Source organism: Nomascus leucogenys, chromosome 4, assembly GCF_006542625.1.
Source record: "Nomascus leucogenys isolate Asia chromosome 4, Asia_NLE_v1, whole genome shotgun sequence".
Taxonomy (NCBI): domain Eukaryota; kingdom Metazoa; phylum Chordata; class Mammalia; order Primates; family Hylobatidae; genus Nomascus; species Nomascus leucogenys.
This window is the reverse complement of record NC_044384.1, coordinates 118721905-118739996: the sequence shown is the minus strand read 5'-3', so window position 1 is coordinate 118739996 and position 18092 is coordinate 118721905. Positions and strand designations below refer to the sequence as shown.

At 39.0% G+C, this 18092-nt stretch overlaps 1 protein-coding gene across 4 annotated transcripts in view; it reads left to right on the top strand.

The window, feature by feature from the left end:
• The window catches only part of CNOT10 (CCR4-NOT transcription complex subunit 10), a 95716-nt gene that overhangs the window by 19452 nt on the left and 58172 nt on the right, over positions 1-18092 (top strand). For all 4 annotated transcript variants that reach the window (XR_004029799.1, XM_030812224.1, XM_030812223.1 and 1 more), the window contains exons 2-7: positions 2174-2268; positions 3103-3264; positions 6964-7114; positions 11838-11980; positions 14842-14928; positions 15758-15841. Coding sequence is in view for 3 of the 4 variants with exons in the window: in XM_030812224.1 (XP_030668084.1) it covers positions 2174-2268; positions 3103-3264; positions 6964-7114; positions 11838-11980; positions 14842-14928; positions 15758-15841 (722 nt within the window). In the remaining variant the exon portion in view is untranslated. The remainder of the gene's footprint in view (positions 1-2173; positions 2269-3102; positions 3265-6963; positions 7115-11837; positions 11981-14841; positions 14929-15757; positions 15842-18092) is intronic.

The window sequence follows — 18092 nt, the reverse complement described above, 5'->3', positions numbered from 1 at the left end:
GTGCTTTCTGTACAGCCTGTGGAACCATAAGCCAATTAAACCTCTTTTCTTTATAAATTGCCCAGTCTCTGATAGTTTTTTTTTGTTTGTTTGTTTTTTGACAGAGTCTCACTCTGTTGCTCAGGCTAGAGTGCAGTGGCACGATCTCGGCTCACTGCAAGTTCTGCCTCCCAGGTTCACGCCATTCTCCTGCCTCAGCCTCCTGAGTAGCTGGGACTACAGGCGCCTGCCACCACGCCCAGCTAATTTTTGTATTTTTAGTAGAGATGGGGTTTCTCTGTGTCAGCTAGGATGGTCTCGATCTCCTGACCTTGTGATCCACCCGCCTTGGCCTCCCAAGATGCTGGGATTATAGGCATGAGCCACCACACCTGGCCTTTTTTTTTTTTTTTTCCCTCAAAACAGAGTCTCACTCTGTCGCCCATGCTGGAGTGAAGTGGTGTGATCTCAGCTCACTGCAACCTCTGCCTCCCTGGTTCAAGCAATTCTCATGCCTCAGCCTCCCAAGTAGCTGGGATTGTAGGCATGAGCCATCACGCCCAGCCAACAATGACTCTTGAGAGAACTATAAAAAGTATTGAAGCATTTGTTAGAGTACTTAACACACTTTTGTTCTGAGTAGTTTTAGGTTTGGTTCAGCTGAGATTTTTACCTTTATTTTGGAATTTATTTTCAAATTAAAACAAAAAGCAAAACATCTAATATTTAAAATAGTAAATTATAGAGGTAGGAGGTAGTTTTCCCAGCTAAACAGATTATTAACCTTTACTGTGAATTTACATGGACACTTAACATATTAAACTTTTTAAATGTGTTAATATTTTGGATTTCTGAGCCTATGAAAATATTCCTTGCCTGGAAATTAGCTGTAAGCTCTTATCAATGTAGTTTTCTGATTAAGTGTTACTACTTTCCAACCAAATTATAAATCTCTTAAAGGCGTCGTAGGTGTGTTTATATCTCCAGCACCTGGCATAGTTGCTTGAATATGTGGGACTGTATATTGCTGGGTGGCAGATCTAATATTTTTTAAAGAGCACAATATTCTCAGCTTGAATGTCTTCATCAACAGAGCTTGTGGTCTTTATTTAAGTGGGCAGGTTTTCATTGTGTTTCAACTTGGCCAAAGGAACCTTTTCAAGTTTTCAGAGGAGTAGCTTCTTATTAGCTTATAACATTAATCAGTTATTGGTTTTTTGGTTTTTTGGTTTTTTTGGTTTTTTTTTTGAGACGGAGTCCCACTCTGTTGCCCCGGCTGGAGTGCAGTGGCATTATCTTGGCTCACTGCAAGCTCCACCTCCCGGGTTCATGCCATTCTCCCGCCTCAGCCTCCCAAGTAGCTGGGACTGCAGGCGCCCACCACCATGCCCAGCTAAATTTTTTTTTTTTTTTTTTTTGTATTTTTAGTAGTGACGGGGTTTCACTGTGTTAGCCAGGATGATCTTGATCTCCTGACCTCGTGATCTGCCCGCTTTGGCCTCCCAAAGTGCTGGGATTGCAGGCGTGAGCCACCACGCCTGGCAACATTAATCAGTCATTGTTGAGAGAGCCCTAACTCTGGCCACTTTATTAGGAAGAACACAAGATGAAAACTAGGGACAAATTCACTATATAGTAGTCTCCCACCTTTTCCTCAAGAGATACATTCAGGGTCCTCCAGTGGATACTTGAAACCACAGATAGTACTGAACCTATGTACTGCTTTTTTTTATACATACATAACTATGATAAAGTTTATAAATGAGGCACAGTAAGAGATTAACAACAACAGTAATAAAATAACAGTTATCTGAATGTGGTTTCTCTTTCTCAAAATATCTTACTGTACCCTACTCACCTTTCTTCCTATGACCTATTGATCTGATAACCAAGATGGCTACTATGTGTCCAAGGGGGAGGTATCTTATACAACATGGAATGCTGGACAAAGGAATGATTGACTTCCTGGATGGGACAGAGCGGGACACTGCAGGATGGCAAGAGATTTCATCATGTTACTCAGAACATTGCTGTTTAAAACTTAAGAACTGCTTATTTCTGGAATTTTCGATTTGATATTTACATACCATACTTCACCTTGGGTAACTGAAACTGCAGAAAGTGAAACTGGATAAGGAGAGACCACTGTACAACTTTTATTTCTAAAGAACTGTAAACATTTGTGTGTTTGCAGATCAGGGAGCAGAGAAACATGAAGGCACAGGTCAGTCCTCTGGGATCACTGATCAAGAGAAGGAGTTATCCACCAATGCTTTCCAAGCCTTCACAGTAAGAAATGGCTTCTCTTAATCTGCTCAAGTTGTAGGGTTCTGTCAAGTATGAATCTTTTCATAGTGAATTTTTAAATTTACAATTTTTACTCTGTAATAATTCAAAAGTTAATTTAGAGATAAGTAGGTTTAATTTTAAAAATAAATGTTTTAGAGTTTAAATATGGTGAAAGGAATGGGAGTAATTGGAGCCATTCCCAAGTTTTTGTAAACATGTTTTAACTCATATACTGTTGTTTTTAAGTCTTCTAAATTTAGATTTGTAAGTATATGGGTCAGTCTTTTCATTTCACTATGCTGTTCAATTATTTATTTATTTATTTCTGAAAATATCAGATTCAAAAATTATTTTCTTGAAGGTACTTTAAAATGGAACCCCAAAACTTTATTGGCAGAATTTTAACTTTTCTGACATTAAACAATATGAAAGAAAACCTTATTTGGTTATCAGGTTACGTGCATGTAAGCAGAAGAACTTGATGCTTGGGTATTCAAAATATATTTACTAGAAAATAAAATTTGGAGTGATTATATTAGCTTTCTTGACTAGTCTCAGCCATTAATACCCTGCTAGCACTATATGTATATACCAGTATATTTATCATATCAATATATGTGTCGATGTCAGGGTTTTGAGTCTTAGGAAGTAAATATCCACAGTTTCTTAACTGACATAATATTGCTTTAGTGACTGATTAGTATATGTAGGGAAACTACATCTTTCTTTTTAAGAACTTTTAAGATAAAGATGAATGAAATATATTTGGAATGATACACTGTTCTTAAAGCTGGTATGTAATTTTGTGTGTGTGTGTGGTTTTTTTTTTTTCAGTCTGGAAATTATGATGCCTGTCTACAACACCTTGCCTGTCTACAAGATATAAACAAAGATGATTATAAAATAATTTTGAATACAGCAGTAGCTGAGTTTTTTAAAAGTAACCAAACAACAACAGATAATTTGAGACAAACACTTAACCAACTGAAGAATCAGGTGATATACAAATGAATTTAACTATAAAAAATATTGTTCTGTTCTTCAATTTATGAAATACAAATAGTTAAGGAAAATAAAGGTGATTCGTCTGGTATTTCTTGTCTGAAGCATTTGTTAGCATTAATTTTATTTCCATAAAATTATTATTCCAGGAGATAAAAGGTATGTTGTGGGATTATTTTTTTAATTGGGGTTTTAATTAACTTGAACAGAATAGACTAATATACCAAATTTGAATGAGCTTTGGAGTTTTGAGAAAGAACTATATGAAGAAGCTTAGCTGTGGAGATATATCTTGTTTATAATTACAAAAATATGATTAATCCTAATGTCAAGTTTTTTTAGCATTTGGATCAGGAGATGATTAATTAAATAGAAGATATTCTGCTTTGTATCTGGCTTGAGGCTTGAATTGGGGATTGGTCTGGTGATAACGGCAATGTTTCTTGAATCCTGGGGCTAGACTTTTGGTGTTCAAGAGGGCTGATAACAGTGATGGTGCTGATAGGATCAGCTAGCATATGTTAAGTGTTCACTGTGTGACAGGGCTCTGCCAGGAGCTTGTGTGCAACTTCTCATTTGTTCTTCTCAGTAGCCCTATGAAAAAGCTATATAATTTTTCTTATTTTAAAAGTGGGAAAGCCAGGGCACAGATAGCTGTGTAAATTGTCCAAAGACACAAAGTTTTTAAGTAGTAAGAGCTACATGAACTCAGTTGTATTTAACTCTAGAGTCTGTAATTTTAGTTACTGCTTCATGCTGTTAGGGAGTCATGGGATCTTTCCTGTAATCATGAGTACCATGATACTGTATAGTATCACCCTAAAGTGTGACACAGGTAGAAGCAAGTTGTCCCTTCAGGCCCTCTATAATCCTTTATAGGCATAAAGTAATTTTAAAACCCCATTAAAATTCAAAAATGAGAATAATAGCTACCATTTATTGAATGCATACTTGGTGCCAAATTCTGTATTAAGTGCTTTTTATGCCTTATCTCATATAATCCTCACATTCAACTCTTGAGGCAGTAGGTGCTTATTATCTCAGTTTTAAAACCAGGGTTTAGGAAGTCTAATTTAAATTTACACAACTAGGAAGGAAGAACAGATTTAAACCAGGCCTTCTGACTCTTGAGCCTGTTCTCCTACCTGTCTCAGTCTTCATAAATTTATATGTCCTCACGTTTCCTCATTACTCCAGTATTATTACTGATGACTTTATCTAGTGTTCCAGAATCAAAAGAAAGATGATGCTTACTGATAATCTAGTACATGCACCCTATGACCCCATAGACAGTTTCTTCCAGGACAAATTTGTTTGGTTTTTGAGAATAAGTTCAGCCTTTAAACTTTTTTTGAATAAGCAATTCCTGCAAACTTCCAGTTAGGCCAAAAAAACTTTGTGAAGTTCTTTCACTAGCTTTTATTGTTTATAAGGTTTGTTAGGGCCTTCCAACTCTTGAGTTTCCTAGAAGTGTTTGTATTTGTGATTACTGGCTTCCTTAAATCATACTTCTGTTCGCAGTCACATTGGGCACAGTGACACACCTTTTCAACCTATTCCATTTTAATTAACAAACGTCTAATTTCACTTAATGAGTAGTTTTTCTTTTGGCTGGAGCAATTACTAGATTATTTTGGTGAGTTATAGAACATATGGCAAAGTTATTCGTGTGATAATTATTCAACCATTGCTGAATCCAAAACGCTATAGTTTTATCTAAAAGCTTTTCTGGCTAAACTCTTCTTAATTCAGTCCCTCTCCATTACATAACTACAGAAAGCGTTGCCTTTGGAAATTGAGTTTTCACTGTTTGAAGATACTGTTTTTAATCTCTTTAAGATAGTGACTTGATAAGTGAAGATTATAAAAAGTTCCCAAACTCATTGAAATGCACATGTTGTTGGTCAGCTGGGACCACTTGCTAACATTTGAACCATGTCAGGCTTAACCACGTGGGTGGTTGGTGTCTGTTGAAGTCCAGTTACAAAATTTACAAATCATTGTGTGTTGTGAACCTTCAGGTTCCTTGCCATTGGTCAAAACAAGGCTGTTAAATCCATGTACTATGTATCAGAGTTCTAAGGAAGTGTTGGTCTTAGAGTTAATTACTTAATATTGAACAATAATTTATTGCAATCTTCATAATGGCAAAGGTTAGTTTTGATACAGGTAGACTTCCAATTTCATGTGTTATATGGAATTGTGCAATGGTTGTAAAGCTTGATTAAAATTTAAAAGCCCGTTGCTACAGCTTACAGAAGGGGGTATACAGTTTGAGAATGCAAAGTGTCATGCTTTTTTTTTTCTTTTGGTGTCAGTTATAGATGTTAGCCTTTAGTGAAGCCCATAAAAGCCTTTTCTAACCATCATGTGTGCAATAATATATTTTTGTTATTGAGTACTTTAAAAATATTCTTTTTTACGGGAACAAAACCTGAAAATATACTTTCTAGCCCTATGGCCTTGGGCAAGATAATCAAGTTTTCTGTGCCAGTTTCCTTATGTATAAAGTGGAAATGAAATTATCTGTGTCCTCGGCCGGGTGCGGTGGCTCATACCTGTAATCCAAGCACTTTGGGAGGCTGAGGTGGGCAGATCGCCTGAGCTCAGGAGTTCAAGACCAGCCTGGCCAACATGGTGAAACCCCATCTCTACTAAAAATACAAAATTAGCCAGGTGTTGTGGTGCATGCCTGTAGTCCGAGCTACTCAGGAGGCTAAGGCAGGAGAATCACATGAACCCTGGAGGTGGCGGTTACGCTGAGCTGAGTTCGTGCCACTGCACTCCAGCCTGGGTGACTCCATCTCAAAAAAAAAAAAATTATGTATGACCTTGAGGTCTGGTGAGGATTAACCCGTAAAAAAGTTTTAACATAGCAAGTCTGGCACATGTTAAATAGTTAACTGTTTTTGTTTTGTTTTGTTTGATACAGAGTCTCGCTGTGTTGTTCAGGCTGGAGTGCAGTGATGTGATCTTGGCTCACTGCAGCCTCTGCCTTTTGGATTTAAGCAAGTCTCCTCCCTCAGCCTCCCGAGTAGCTGGGACTACAGGCACGTGCCACCACACCCAGCTAAATTTTTTTTTGTATTTTGTATTTTTAGTAGAGACGGGGTTCACCATGTTGGCTAAGCTAGTCTCGAACTCCTGACCTCAAGTGGTCTGCCTGCCTCGGCCTCCCAAAGTGCTGGGATTACAGGCATGAGCTGCCACGCCCAGCCAGCTATTATTAATGTTTAAATTTTACCTTAGTTTTTACAAAATGAAATCAAACTATGAATACTACGTGACATTTTTATGGGAAAGGTCATTTTGAGTTTGTTGCACGCCTGGTGTAGCCTCTTGTAGGTTGTGAGACTAGGAGATGGGAATCCTACTCAGAAGCCGTGTTACCAATTGAAACAGGGAACATAGCTTCACAGTGACAAGGAAGATAATTGTCTAGCCATGTGCTGGGTACTTAATAAAGTCTCATCAAAACATTTTACCTGAAATTTTATTATGTGTGGCACAGAAGAATGAAAATAATTTTTAGTATGTGAGAGTAATTAAAATCTAAAGATACTGTTGAAAGTGTGGAAAAATTCAGAATAAGAATGTTGGCCTATGTTCCTTTTTATTCATATGAATTCTTTCACTTTTGCTTTTTATTTCTTTAATGTTGTTAAAGTATAATCTCTGTTGATTGCTTTATAGGTCCACTCAGCTGTTGAAGAAATGGATGGATTAGATGATGTTGAAAACAGCATGTTGTACTATAATCAAGCAGTCATTCTTTATCATCTGCGGCAGTATACAGAAGCCATATCAGTTGGTGAAAAACTTTATCAGTTCATAGAGCCTTTTGGTATGTTATCTGTCAAGTCAAAAATTTCCCTATCTTCCCTATACTTGCAAAGTTCTCTGGTACTTTTACCTAGATAACCTAAATCTGAGAAGTCCATGTCAGTATTCAAAGAAAAGCCATATCAGCTTTGCTTAATGGTTAGAAAAGATAAAAATGTAATTCAGGTTTTCTTTGAGTGTCCCTTCCCAAATTTTGAAGATAACTGTTAAAAGTGCTGTTGGAAAGTGTTGAAAACACTTAGTGATATTTGTGGGGTTTTTGCTGTTTCAACACTATTTTAGTGTACCTGATCCTTTCTTACTTTAGTACATTAAGGAAGTAGCATTTTGGAATGTTAGGGGACAGTGAGGTATTTCATTTTTGCCTATTGCCTTACTGAAATTTTTGGTGGTAATTATGGAGTAGGAAGTATAGAACAGAGTTAGTTTTTTTGCTATCTTAATTAGCTTACTAACCTCAAGTAGGAGTAGCAAGAAAAGTAAGGGCAAAGGAAAAAAGAAGAGCAAAGGAGAAAGCTGGACCCAGGAAATGGTTGTTAGAGAAGGCTGTTGGTTTCTAGCCCACAAGCAGTCAAATTCCATTTGTGAGTTACATTTTTGTCTTTTTTTTCCATGATTGCTTTCTTTTACATACAAAACACAAATGAGAATTCCTGATTTATCAGGAATGCCTTATTGCTGATGTGGTTACCACAGGACAAGTGGTGGGGTGTGATAGCGCTCTGTGGTGCTTTGGGAAGAGGTAGAGAGTCCCCTTTTGCTGACAGCTGGTTGAACAGCTGATTACTATGGCTCCAGAGAGCCATTCTGAGGTGCTTCTCTTCTTTCCCTCAATCCTGAGAGCTTGGTAGCTGGACAGACTTGGCAGGAGAGACACCAATGGTAAGGGATTATGTAATTAGTGACCACGTCCTTCTGTATAGCTGGAAATCAGAGTTACACTTTTAGGACTGTACACATTTTTCTATAAAGTTACTGTTATTGATGCTTCTTAGAATTTCAATATGGAGAAACTGCCTTTAAAGGCAGCTGTTAAAATATAAATATGCCCAGCGCGGTGGCTCATGCCTGTAATCCCAGCACTTTGGGAGGTCGAGGCGGGCAGATCATCTGAGGTCAGGAGTTCGAGACCAGCCTGTCCAACATGGGGAAACCCCGTCTCTACTAAAAATACAAAATTAGCCGGGTGTGGTGGCACATGCCTGTAATCCTAGCTACTCAGGAAGGCTGAGGCAGGAGGATCACTTGAACCCAAGAGGCAGAGGTTGCAGTGAGCCAAGATCGCACCACGGCATTCCAGCCTGGGCAACAAAAGCAAAACTTGTTCTCAAAAAAAAAAAAGGAATTTCCGGAATTCATGAAATCCTATTAATCTGCACTGTGGCTGAACAGAATATATTAACAGTAATCAACTAGTCAGTATTCACATCCATTTTTCTTTTAAAATATTATGGCTTTTTTTTTTTTTAAACTTTTACTGCTTGGATTTTTTTTAAAGACTGTTTTTTTAGAGAAGGTTTAGATTTACAGCAAAACCAAGTTTCCTCTTGTACAGAGATTTCCCATGTGTCCTCTGCCCCAACACATCCATAGCCTGCCTCATTACCATTATCCCCCAACAGCGTGGTGCATTTGTTATAATTGATAAACCTACATTGATACATCATAATCATCCAAAGTTCATAGTTTATGTTAGGGTTCACTCTTGGTGTTGTATGTTCTATGTGTTTGGACAAATATATTCATTATAGTATCATACAGAGTATTTTTCACAGCCCTAAGAGTTGTGTGTTGTGCCTATTCATTCCCTTTCTACCTATAACCACTGATCTTTTTACTGTCTCTATTGTTTTGCCTTTTCTACAGTGTCAAACTTGGAATCATAACTACTCAGCTTCTTTTTTTTTTTTTTTTTTTTTTTTTTGAGATGGGGTCTCTTTCTGTTGCCCAGGCTGGAGTGCAGTGGCGTGATCTCCACTCACTGCAACCTCCACCTGCCAGGCCCAAGCGATCCTCCCACCCCGGCCTCTTCAGTAGCTGGGATTACAGTCACTCGCCACCACACCCAGCTAATTTTTGTATTGTTTTGGAAAGACTGGGTTTCGCCATGTTGCCTAGGCTGGTCTTAAACTCCTGGGCTCAAGCAATCCACCCACCTTGGCCTCCCAATGTGCTGGGATTACAGGTGTGAACCACCGTGCCTGGCCAGTACTCAGATTCTTCATACAACATGTGCTAATTGAGCACATGGGCCAATACTGTGGGCCAGACACTGTTCTGGGTCTGGAGATAATGCAGTGAATGAAATACAGAAACTCTTTTCCCCCGTTAAGCTTCTATTCTAATGGGAGAGAAAGCAATAATAAAACAGCCATCCGTTGGTATTCAAGGGAGACTGGTTCTAGGACACCCCTCTTCAGATACCAAAATCTGCTGATGCTTAAATCCCTTATATAAAATGGTGTAGTATTTACATACAGTCTTTGTATATGTCCTCCTGTACATTTTAAATAATCTCTAAATTACTTATAATACCTAATACACTGTAAATGCTATGAAAATGTTTTTATACCATATTGTTTAGGGAACGGTGATGGGGAAAATGTCTGTACATACTCAGTGCGGATGCAACAACTCTTTTTTTTTTCTTTTAACATTTTCAGTCTGAGGTTGGTTGAATCTGTGGGTGCAGGTCAGATACAGGGGGCTGGCTGTATACTGAATGCTATGAAGTAAAGCTAAAATTGAGTGAGAATGTAGAGATTGACTGGGGATGTTTTAAGTAAGGTAATCAAGCAAGACCTGGGACGAGATGGTATTTGAAACAAGACCCGAATAAAGAAAAGACGTTATCCTTGCTACTGTTTAGAGGGAAAGCATTCCCACTGGAGATAATGGGATATGGAGAAGACTTGAGGTGAGAGGCTGTGTTTGGTGAGAGCAATAGCAGCAAGATCATTGTGACTGGAGCTAGGTAAGGAGGATAATAGGAAATAAAGTCAGAATTAGCCACGGGCAGAACAGGTAAAGCCTAGGGCAGGGCTTACTGTCTTAGGTACAGTGAGAAGCCCTTGGAGATATATGACCTTTGCACACCAGCTGTGTTAATTTCAGTTTTTAAATGAATTCCACTCTTTAAAGCCTTTTGAAATTTTCTCTTCTAGACATTTTTCCTTTTATATTCTTTTTTGAAAGGAAAGATAGTTTTATGTCACACCAGGTTAACTTTCCTCTCTTCATTGGGTTCTTTTTCTTTTGAAGGTCTTGTCTCTTGGCAGTCTCAATTTTGTGATATACTCCAGCCCATACCTTGCTTCTTTTGCTTCTGTAATCAGATGTTTTTTTTTTTTTTTCCATCTCCGTGACCTAGAAAAGAAATGTACTTCATGGAGTCATAGACTTTTTTAGTTAGAAGGAACCTCACAAGATCCCCTGGTCCACCCCTCTGCCTTCAGGCAGGTAAAATATTCTCCTCATTTTACAGGTCAGCCAGCTGAAGTCTGAAAAGTTAAACGATGTACAGAGACCACACATACCTAGTTAGTGGCTGAATAGGTGCAGGTTGAGTATCCCTTATCCAAAATGCTTGGGACAAGAAGTGTTTCAGATTTGGGATTTTTTTTAACTTTGGAATACTTGCATTATACTTACTGGTTCAGTATTCCTAACCTGAGGTCCAGAATGCTACCATGAGCATTTTATTTGAGCATCATTGGTGCTCAAAAAGTATTGGATTTTGAGGCTGGACACAGTGGCTCACACCTGTAATCCCAGCCTTTGTGAGGCCAAGGTGGGTGGATCACTTGAGCTCAGGAGCTTGAGACCAGCCTGGGCAACATAGTGAAACCCTGTCTCTATAAAAAAAATTAGCCAGGCATGGTGACACATGTTTGTGGTCCCAGCTACTCAGGAGGCTAAGGTGAAAGGATCTCTTTTTTTTTTTTTTTTTTTTTTTTTTTTTGAGACGGAGTCTCGCTCTGTCACCAGGCTGGAGTGCAGTGGCGCGATCTCGGCTCACTGCAGGCTCCGCCCCCCGGGGTTCACGCCATTCTCCTGCCTCAGCCTCCCGCGTAGCTGGGACTACAGGCGCCTGCCACCTCGCCCGGCTAATTTTTTGTATTTTTAGTAGAGACGGGGTCTCACCGTGTTAGCCAGGATGGTCTCGATCTCCTGACCTTGTGATCCGCCCGCCTCGGCCTCCCAAAGTGCTGGGATTACAGGCGTGAGCCACCGCGCCCGGCCTGAAAGGATCTCTTGAGCCTAGTAGACAGAGGTTGCAGTAAGCCAAGATTGCAACACCGCACTCCAGCCTGGGTAACACAGTGAGATACCATCTCAAAAACAAAAAAAGTTTTGGATTTTGGAGGATTACAAATTTCAGATTTCAACATTTCAGGTTAGGAATGCACAACCTCTATTGGAATTCAGGTTTCTTTCCGCCTAAAGTAATATTCCTCATTACGTGTGCTAGTGTTTAGTAGATGTTTTCCCAAGGAAGATTTAATCACTGGAATTTCTGAAATGAGAGGCCTTGCAGTGCCTAGTAAAATGACATTGTTGACATTGCAAGTTGCTTTCATTCATGGCTCTAGGTGATATGCATTCATTTGAGTAAAGACTTATGCTTTGCTATTTAAAGCTTTGTATCCTGTTTTGGAGGGTGGTCTGAGATGTGTGCATTACTTTAGGATGTGACTATTCTTTTCTGTGTTTTTTTCTCCCAGAAGAAAAATTTGCCCAAGCAGTGTGTTTTTTGCTTGTAGACCTGTATATATTAACCTACCAAGCTGAGAAAGCTTTGCATCTTCTTGCTGTCCTAGAAAAAATGATTTCACAGGGTAACAATAACAAAAATGGAAAGAATGAGGTGAGTCTTTAAAGGTGATCAGACTAAAATCTAAAATATGATTAATTCTCTCTACTTGTTGGTTTACTGGATTAAAAAGAAAACAATTAAAATATGATTAATATTTGTGGTTATGAACTTAACAGCTTTAAGATACAATTTTCATATTATAAGCTTTATCATTTTAAAGTATAGAGTTTAGTGGTTTTGAGTGTACTCACATTCGTACAACCATTACTATCTAATTTCAAAATATTTTTGTCACCCCAAAAAGAAACCCTGTACCATTTGCAGTCACTCCCCATTTCCCCCTTTCGTCAGTCCCAAGCAGCCGTTAATCTTCTTACTGTCTCTGAATTTACCGTCTGGACATTACATATGAATGGAATCATAATATGCGGCCATTTGTCACTGGCTTTTTTTACTTAGTGTAATGCTTTCAAGCTTCATCCATATTGTAGCATATACTTATTTTTTTTTCCATGTACTTCATGCCTTTTGTGGCTGAATAATATTCCATTCACTATATGAATATGCCACATTTTAAAAATTTCTTTATCAGTTGGTAGACATTTGGGTTCTTTTCTACCTTTTGGTTATTATATATAGTGCTTCTATGAACATTCATGTACAAATTTTTGTGTGGATATATGTTTTCAGTTATCTTGGATATAATATTTAGGAGTAGAATCACTGGGTTATATGGTATCTTAACTCTATGTTTAACCCTATACAAGACTGTTTTACAAAGTGGCTGCACTATTTTAAATTCCCACCGGCCACTTGTGAGGTTGTAATTTCTCCCATTGTTACCAACACTTGTGATTGTCTATCTTTAAAAGAAAATTAGCTATCTTAGGGGTGTGAAGTGGTATCTTGTTACAGTTTTGATTTATATTTTCATAATGACTAAGGATGTACATTGAGTGTCTTTTCATATATGAGCTATTATTTTTATAGAATTGAAAGATTGGAATTAAGACAATAGAATCCATAACCTGGATAAACACTTTCATTCCCTATGCTTTCATTAGGGAATATTTCATCATTAAAGTTCTTCAAAAAAAAAAAAAAATACATGGCTGGGCGTGGTAGCTCACACCTGTAATCCCAGCGCTTTGAGAGTCCAAGGCAGGTGGATCACCTGAAGTCAGGAGTTTGAGACCGGCCTGGCCAACATGGTGAAACCCTATCTTTACTAAAAATACAGAAAATAGCTGGGCATGGTGGCACACAACTGTAATTCTAACTACTCAGGAGGCTGAGGCACGAGAATCTGGGAGGTGATTGAAACTGGGAGGTGGAGATTGCAGTGAGCCAAGATTATGCCACTGCACTCCAGCCTGGGAGACAGAGCAAGACTCAAACTCAAAAATAAAAAAGCATACATTTATGATGTTTAAGCTTCACCATGTTCTGGTGAGAGACTTGGTGCCCAGTATGAGTATATCCTGCGTCTCATGTTTTTCTTTTACTTGTGCTTCTGGTTATCAAGGGATGACCCTTCTTTCTTCCGTTTTCTGCCCCTTTGTTTTAAAAGGAGTGTTTGCAGGAAACATTGCCAATACTTTTTGCCTGTGTACATTCTTGAGGTTTAAAAAGAAAATAAACATCTGGCATTACTTTTTTCAATTTTAGTGTGTATTCATAAGGGATTTCAGTTGAATAACCTTAGCATTATACCGAAACATTGTGTAGTAAAATATTTATATTCAGTACTTGTAATATTTGATTAAATATAATTTAGTTTAGCAGATGCTTATGTGCTCTGCCAGGTTCTAAGGTACTCTGCTAGGTACTAAGGTGACAAAAACAAACAAAAACATTGCAGTCCTTGCTTTCAAGGATCTCAGGTCTAGGAAGAGATAAATTGGGCAACATCTGGTCATGAACAGGGAAGAAAGAGGTGAAAGAGGTTAGGGAATATTTCAAAGGAATTTGGATGTTTGTTTTGGGCCTCGGAAGATGGTTAATAGTTTGACAAGTCAGAAAAGGAGGAGTAGAGCAAGATAACTAGCCTGGCAGAGAATATCACAAAAGGTATGAGCTTATGGTGTGCTGGAGACCTTTCTGGTAATGAAATGAGCAGTACCAGAGAAATGCAGAGGAGAGCAGTGGGAGATGATGTTGGCAATATGAGTGTGAGTGATAGCTTGAAGAACTTTGAATTAGAAAGTTCAAATTTGATGTGATTGGCAGTGTTCATAACAGAGAAAGTTTTAAGAAGTGGGTGGATCTGTTCGGGGTTTTAGAAAGATATTCTGAGTTTTGCTTAAAGTAATATTCATGGTTTTTAAAATAAGCCCAGGCTGGCCACAGTGGAGACCCCCATCTCTGTGAAAAATTAAAATTGTAAATAAATAAAACCAGCTCATCATTACATTCGACTGTGAGCTTCTCATGAGTAGAGCTTCCTGTCACCCACTCTAGACTACTGAACCTCAGTCTCTAGGAGTGGGACCTGGGATTCTGCATTTTTTAAAGACAGGGTCTTTCTCTGCCACGTCAGGCTGGAGTATAGTAGCACAATTACGGCTCACTGCAGTCTTGATCTCCTGGGCTCAGGCAGTCTTCCCACCTCAGCCTCCTGAGTAGCTGGGACTACAGTTACATGCTACCATGCCCAGCTAATTTTTGTATTTTTTGTAGAGATGGGATTTTGCCATGTTACTCAAGCTGATCTCGAACTCCTGGGCTCAAGCGATCCGCCCGCCTCAGCCTTCCATAGTGCTGGGATTACAGGCATGAACCACCATGCCCTACAAATTCTACATTTTGAAAATGCTCACTAGGTAATTTAGATTAGCTCACTTGGAAATCACTGATTTAAATTATGGTCAAAAATATTTAATTTTGATAAACTTTGTTTCATCACCCTACAGACTGGTAATAACAACAACAAAGATGGATCTAATCATAAAGCTGAAAGTGGAGCTCTAATAGAAGCTGCAAAATCAAAGATACATCAGGTAGTATAAATTTTAAAGGGGGGGCAACACATGACATATTTAATTGTAGTTATGACAAATGAAGCAATGACATAGATCATTGGAAGCAGTCAATAATTCAAGGTGCATGTATTTGTTTGTCTTTTGAAGTATTGTAGTTTAGAAGCACATTTATCCTAAATACATTTTGCTTAAGAGGATAATATAATTTACTTAAATTGCTCTATAAATAAAGTTCGAGAGAAATGGCATGGGAATGTACTGCATGATAAAATCAACTGGAATTTTAAAAAGTCATTGTTAGCCATGTGCGGAAGAGGATTGATAGGATTTTTGCCCGGAACTTGAGTATTTAAGTTTTTTGTTTGTTTTTTGAGATGGAGTCTCACTCTGTCACCCAAGCTGCAGTGCAATGGTGCAATCTCGGCTCGCTGCAACCTCCGCCTCCCAGGTTTAGGAGATTCTCCTGCCTCAGCCTTCCTAAGTAGCTGGGATTACTGGCGCGCGTCACCACACCCGGATAATTTTTTGTATTTTTAGTAGAGAAAGGATTTCACCGTGTTGGCCAGGCTGGTCTCAAACTCCTGAGCTTGGGTGATCCACCTCCCTCGGCCTCCAAAGTACTGGGACTACAGGCGTGTAGCTAAATTTTTATTCTACCATGATTTTAGTATTTTGAAGTATATTCGAACAGTACAGTGAAAATAGCATATTTTTTAAAATTGTAAACTTGATTTAGCAAGTAATTAGTGTAACTATGTTGTAAATAGATTGGGTTTTCTTAACTAGAAAGTAAAACTTTATGTAAATCCACCATAGTTTTAACATACTAACATTTTCCCTTTGACAGTACAAAGTACGAGCTTATATCCAAATGAAGTCTCTGAAAGCATGTAAAAGGGAAATCAAGTCAGTCATGAATACAGCTGGAAATGTAAGTTTCTTCTGGACTTTTGTTTTTCAATTTGTGTCTTTCTTATTTAGACTATGGGTATTGTCAGTTTTAAATAATTTATCTTAGTCTTTTACATATACTGCCAGATATGGACCTTGCTATTTTAAAGTTGGGAAGTAGTAATAATACTGTGTCTATAGTTTGATTTTTTTTTTTTTTTACTTAAAATTACAACAAGCGCTTTTCTATTTTATGTAACCTTCAAAACCACCATTTTAAATAACTGCCTATTTTTCTGTTACTGGTTTATCACAACTCACTTAAACATTTTGCTAATATTAGACATTTAGGTTATTTTAGAATTTTTTAGTATTATACTCAAAACATTTATGGCCAGGCATGGTGACTCACGTGTAATCCCAGCACTTTAGGAGGCCAAGGTGGGCGGATCACCTGAGGTCAGGAGTTCAAGACCAACCTGGCCAACATGATAAGACCCTGTCTCTACTAAAAATACAAAAATAAGCCGGGTGTGGTGGCGTGTGCCTGTAGGCCCAGCCACTGGGGAGGCTGAAGTGGGAGGATCACTTGAACCCGGGAAGCAGAAGTTGCAGTGAGCTGAGATTGTGCCATTGCACGCTAGCCTGGGCAACAGGGTGAGACCCTGTCAAAAAAATTTAAAAAAATAAAAAAAAATTATTAAAAATCTAACAGTCAAATTGTAGCCAAAACCTGCCCCTTCCAAATGACTTTTGGCTTGACAGTACCTTCGATTTAACTGAGATAGAATTACTTCTTCCTTCCACTCCCTCCACCCTAATCTTTCATTGATAATTTTTAAGGTGGTGTAGGAAAGAAACAGAATTGTGAACAATCTTGATGCTTCTAGAAAAACTATAAATTTAGAAGTATAAAGTCATGAGAAAATATGGTTAAAAATCTCAGGCAGGATCCAGATTAGTCACTGAGTTAGTTAATATGCTAGTGATTTTTGAGAACAATCATGTCCTAGACCTGAGCCTAAGAGGGAAAGACCCAGTTAGCCAGCCAGCCATTATCAAACCTTTTTTTTTTTTAATGATAAAAGACATAATTCCTAGCCGGGCGCGGTGGCTCACACCTGTAATCCCAGCACTTTGGGAGGCTGAGGTGGGCGGATCACAAGGTCAGGAGATCGAGACCATCCTGGTTAACACGGTGAAACCCCGTCTCTACTAAAAATACAAAAAATGCGCCGGGCGTGGTGGCGGGTGCCTGTAGTCCCAGCTACTCGGGAGGCTGAGGCAGGAGAATGGCGTGAACCTGGGAGGCGGATCTTGCTGTGAGCTGAGACAGCACCACTGCACTCCAGCCTGGGCAACAGAACAAGACTCCGTCTCAAAAAAAAAAAAAAAAAAAAAAAAAAAGACATAATTCCTGCCTTAAAGGAGACCACAGTCATAGAGGAAAGACAATTGAAAATTATTATAATTCAGTGTATGCCGGGCGCGGTGGCTCACGCTTGTAATCCCAGCACTTTGGGAGGCCGAGGCGGGCGGATCACGAGGTCAGGAGATCGAGACCACGGTGAAACCCCGTCTCTACTAAAAATACAAAAAATTAGCCGGGCGTGGTGGCGGGCGCCTGTAGTCCCAGCTACTCAGAGAGGCTGAGGCAGGAGAATGGCGTGAACCCGGGAGGCGGAGCTTGCAGTGAGCCGAGATCGCGCCACTGCACTCCAGCCTGGGCGACAGAGCGAGACTCCGTCTCAAAAAAAAAAAAAAAAAAAAAAAAAAAAAAAAAAAAAAAAAAAAAAAAAAAAAAGAAAATTATTATAATTCAGTGTAATAGTCATCCTAAATCAGCGAAAACTTCAGGAGGAATAGCTACCACTAAGAATAAGCACTGAAAGCCCTTGTTTCTTTAGTGACCAGAACTTTGGGATGGGCAGGAGGCAGAGCAAAGGATAAACTAGGATTCAGAAGGAAAGCCTGTTGCTAAATTAAGTGAATAAATAGGCCAGGCATGACGGCTCATGCCTGTAATCCCAGCACTTCGGAAGGCTGAGGCAGGCAGATCACCTGAGGTCAGGAGTTCGAGACCAACCTTGCCGACATGGGGAAGCCCCGTCTCTACTAAAAATAAAAAAATTAGGTCGGGCATGGTGGCTCATGCCTGTAATCCCCACACTTTGGGAGGCTGAGGCAGGCGGATCCCAAAGTCAGGAGTTCAAGACCAGCCTGACCAACATGGTGAAACCCCATCTCTACTAAAAATACAAAAATTAGCCAGGTGTGGTGGCATGCGCCTG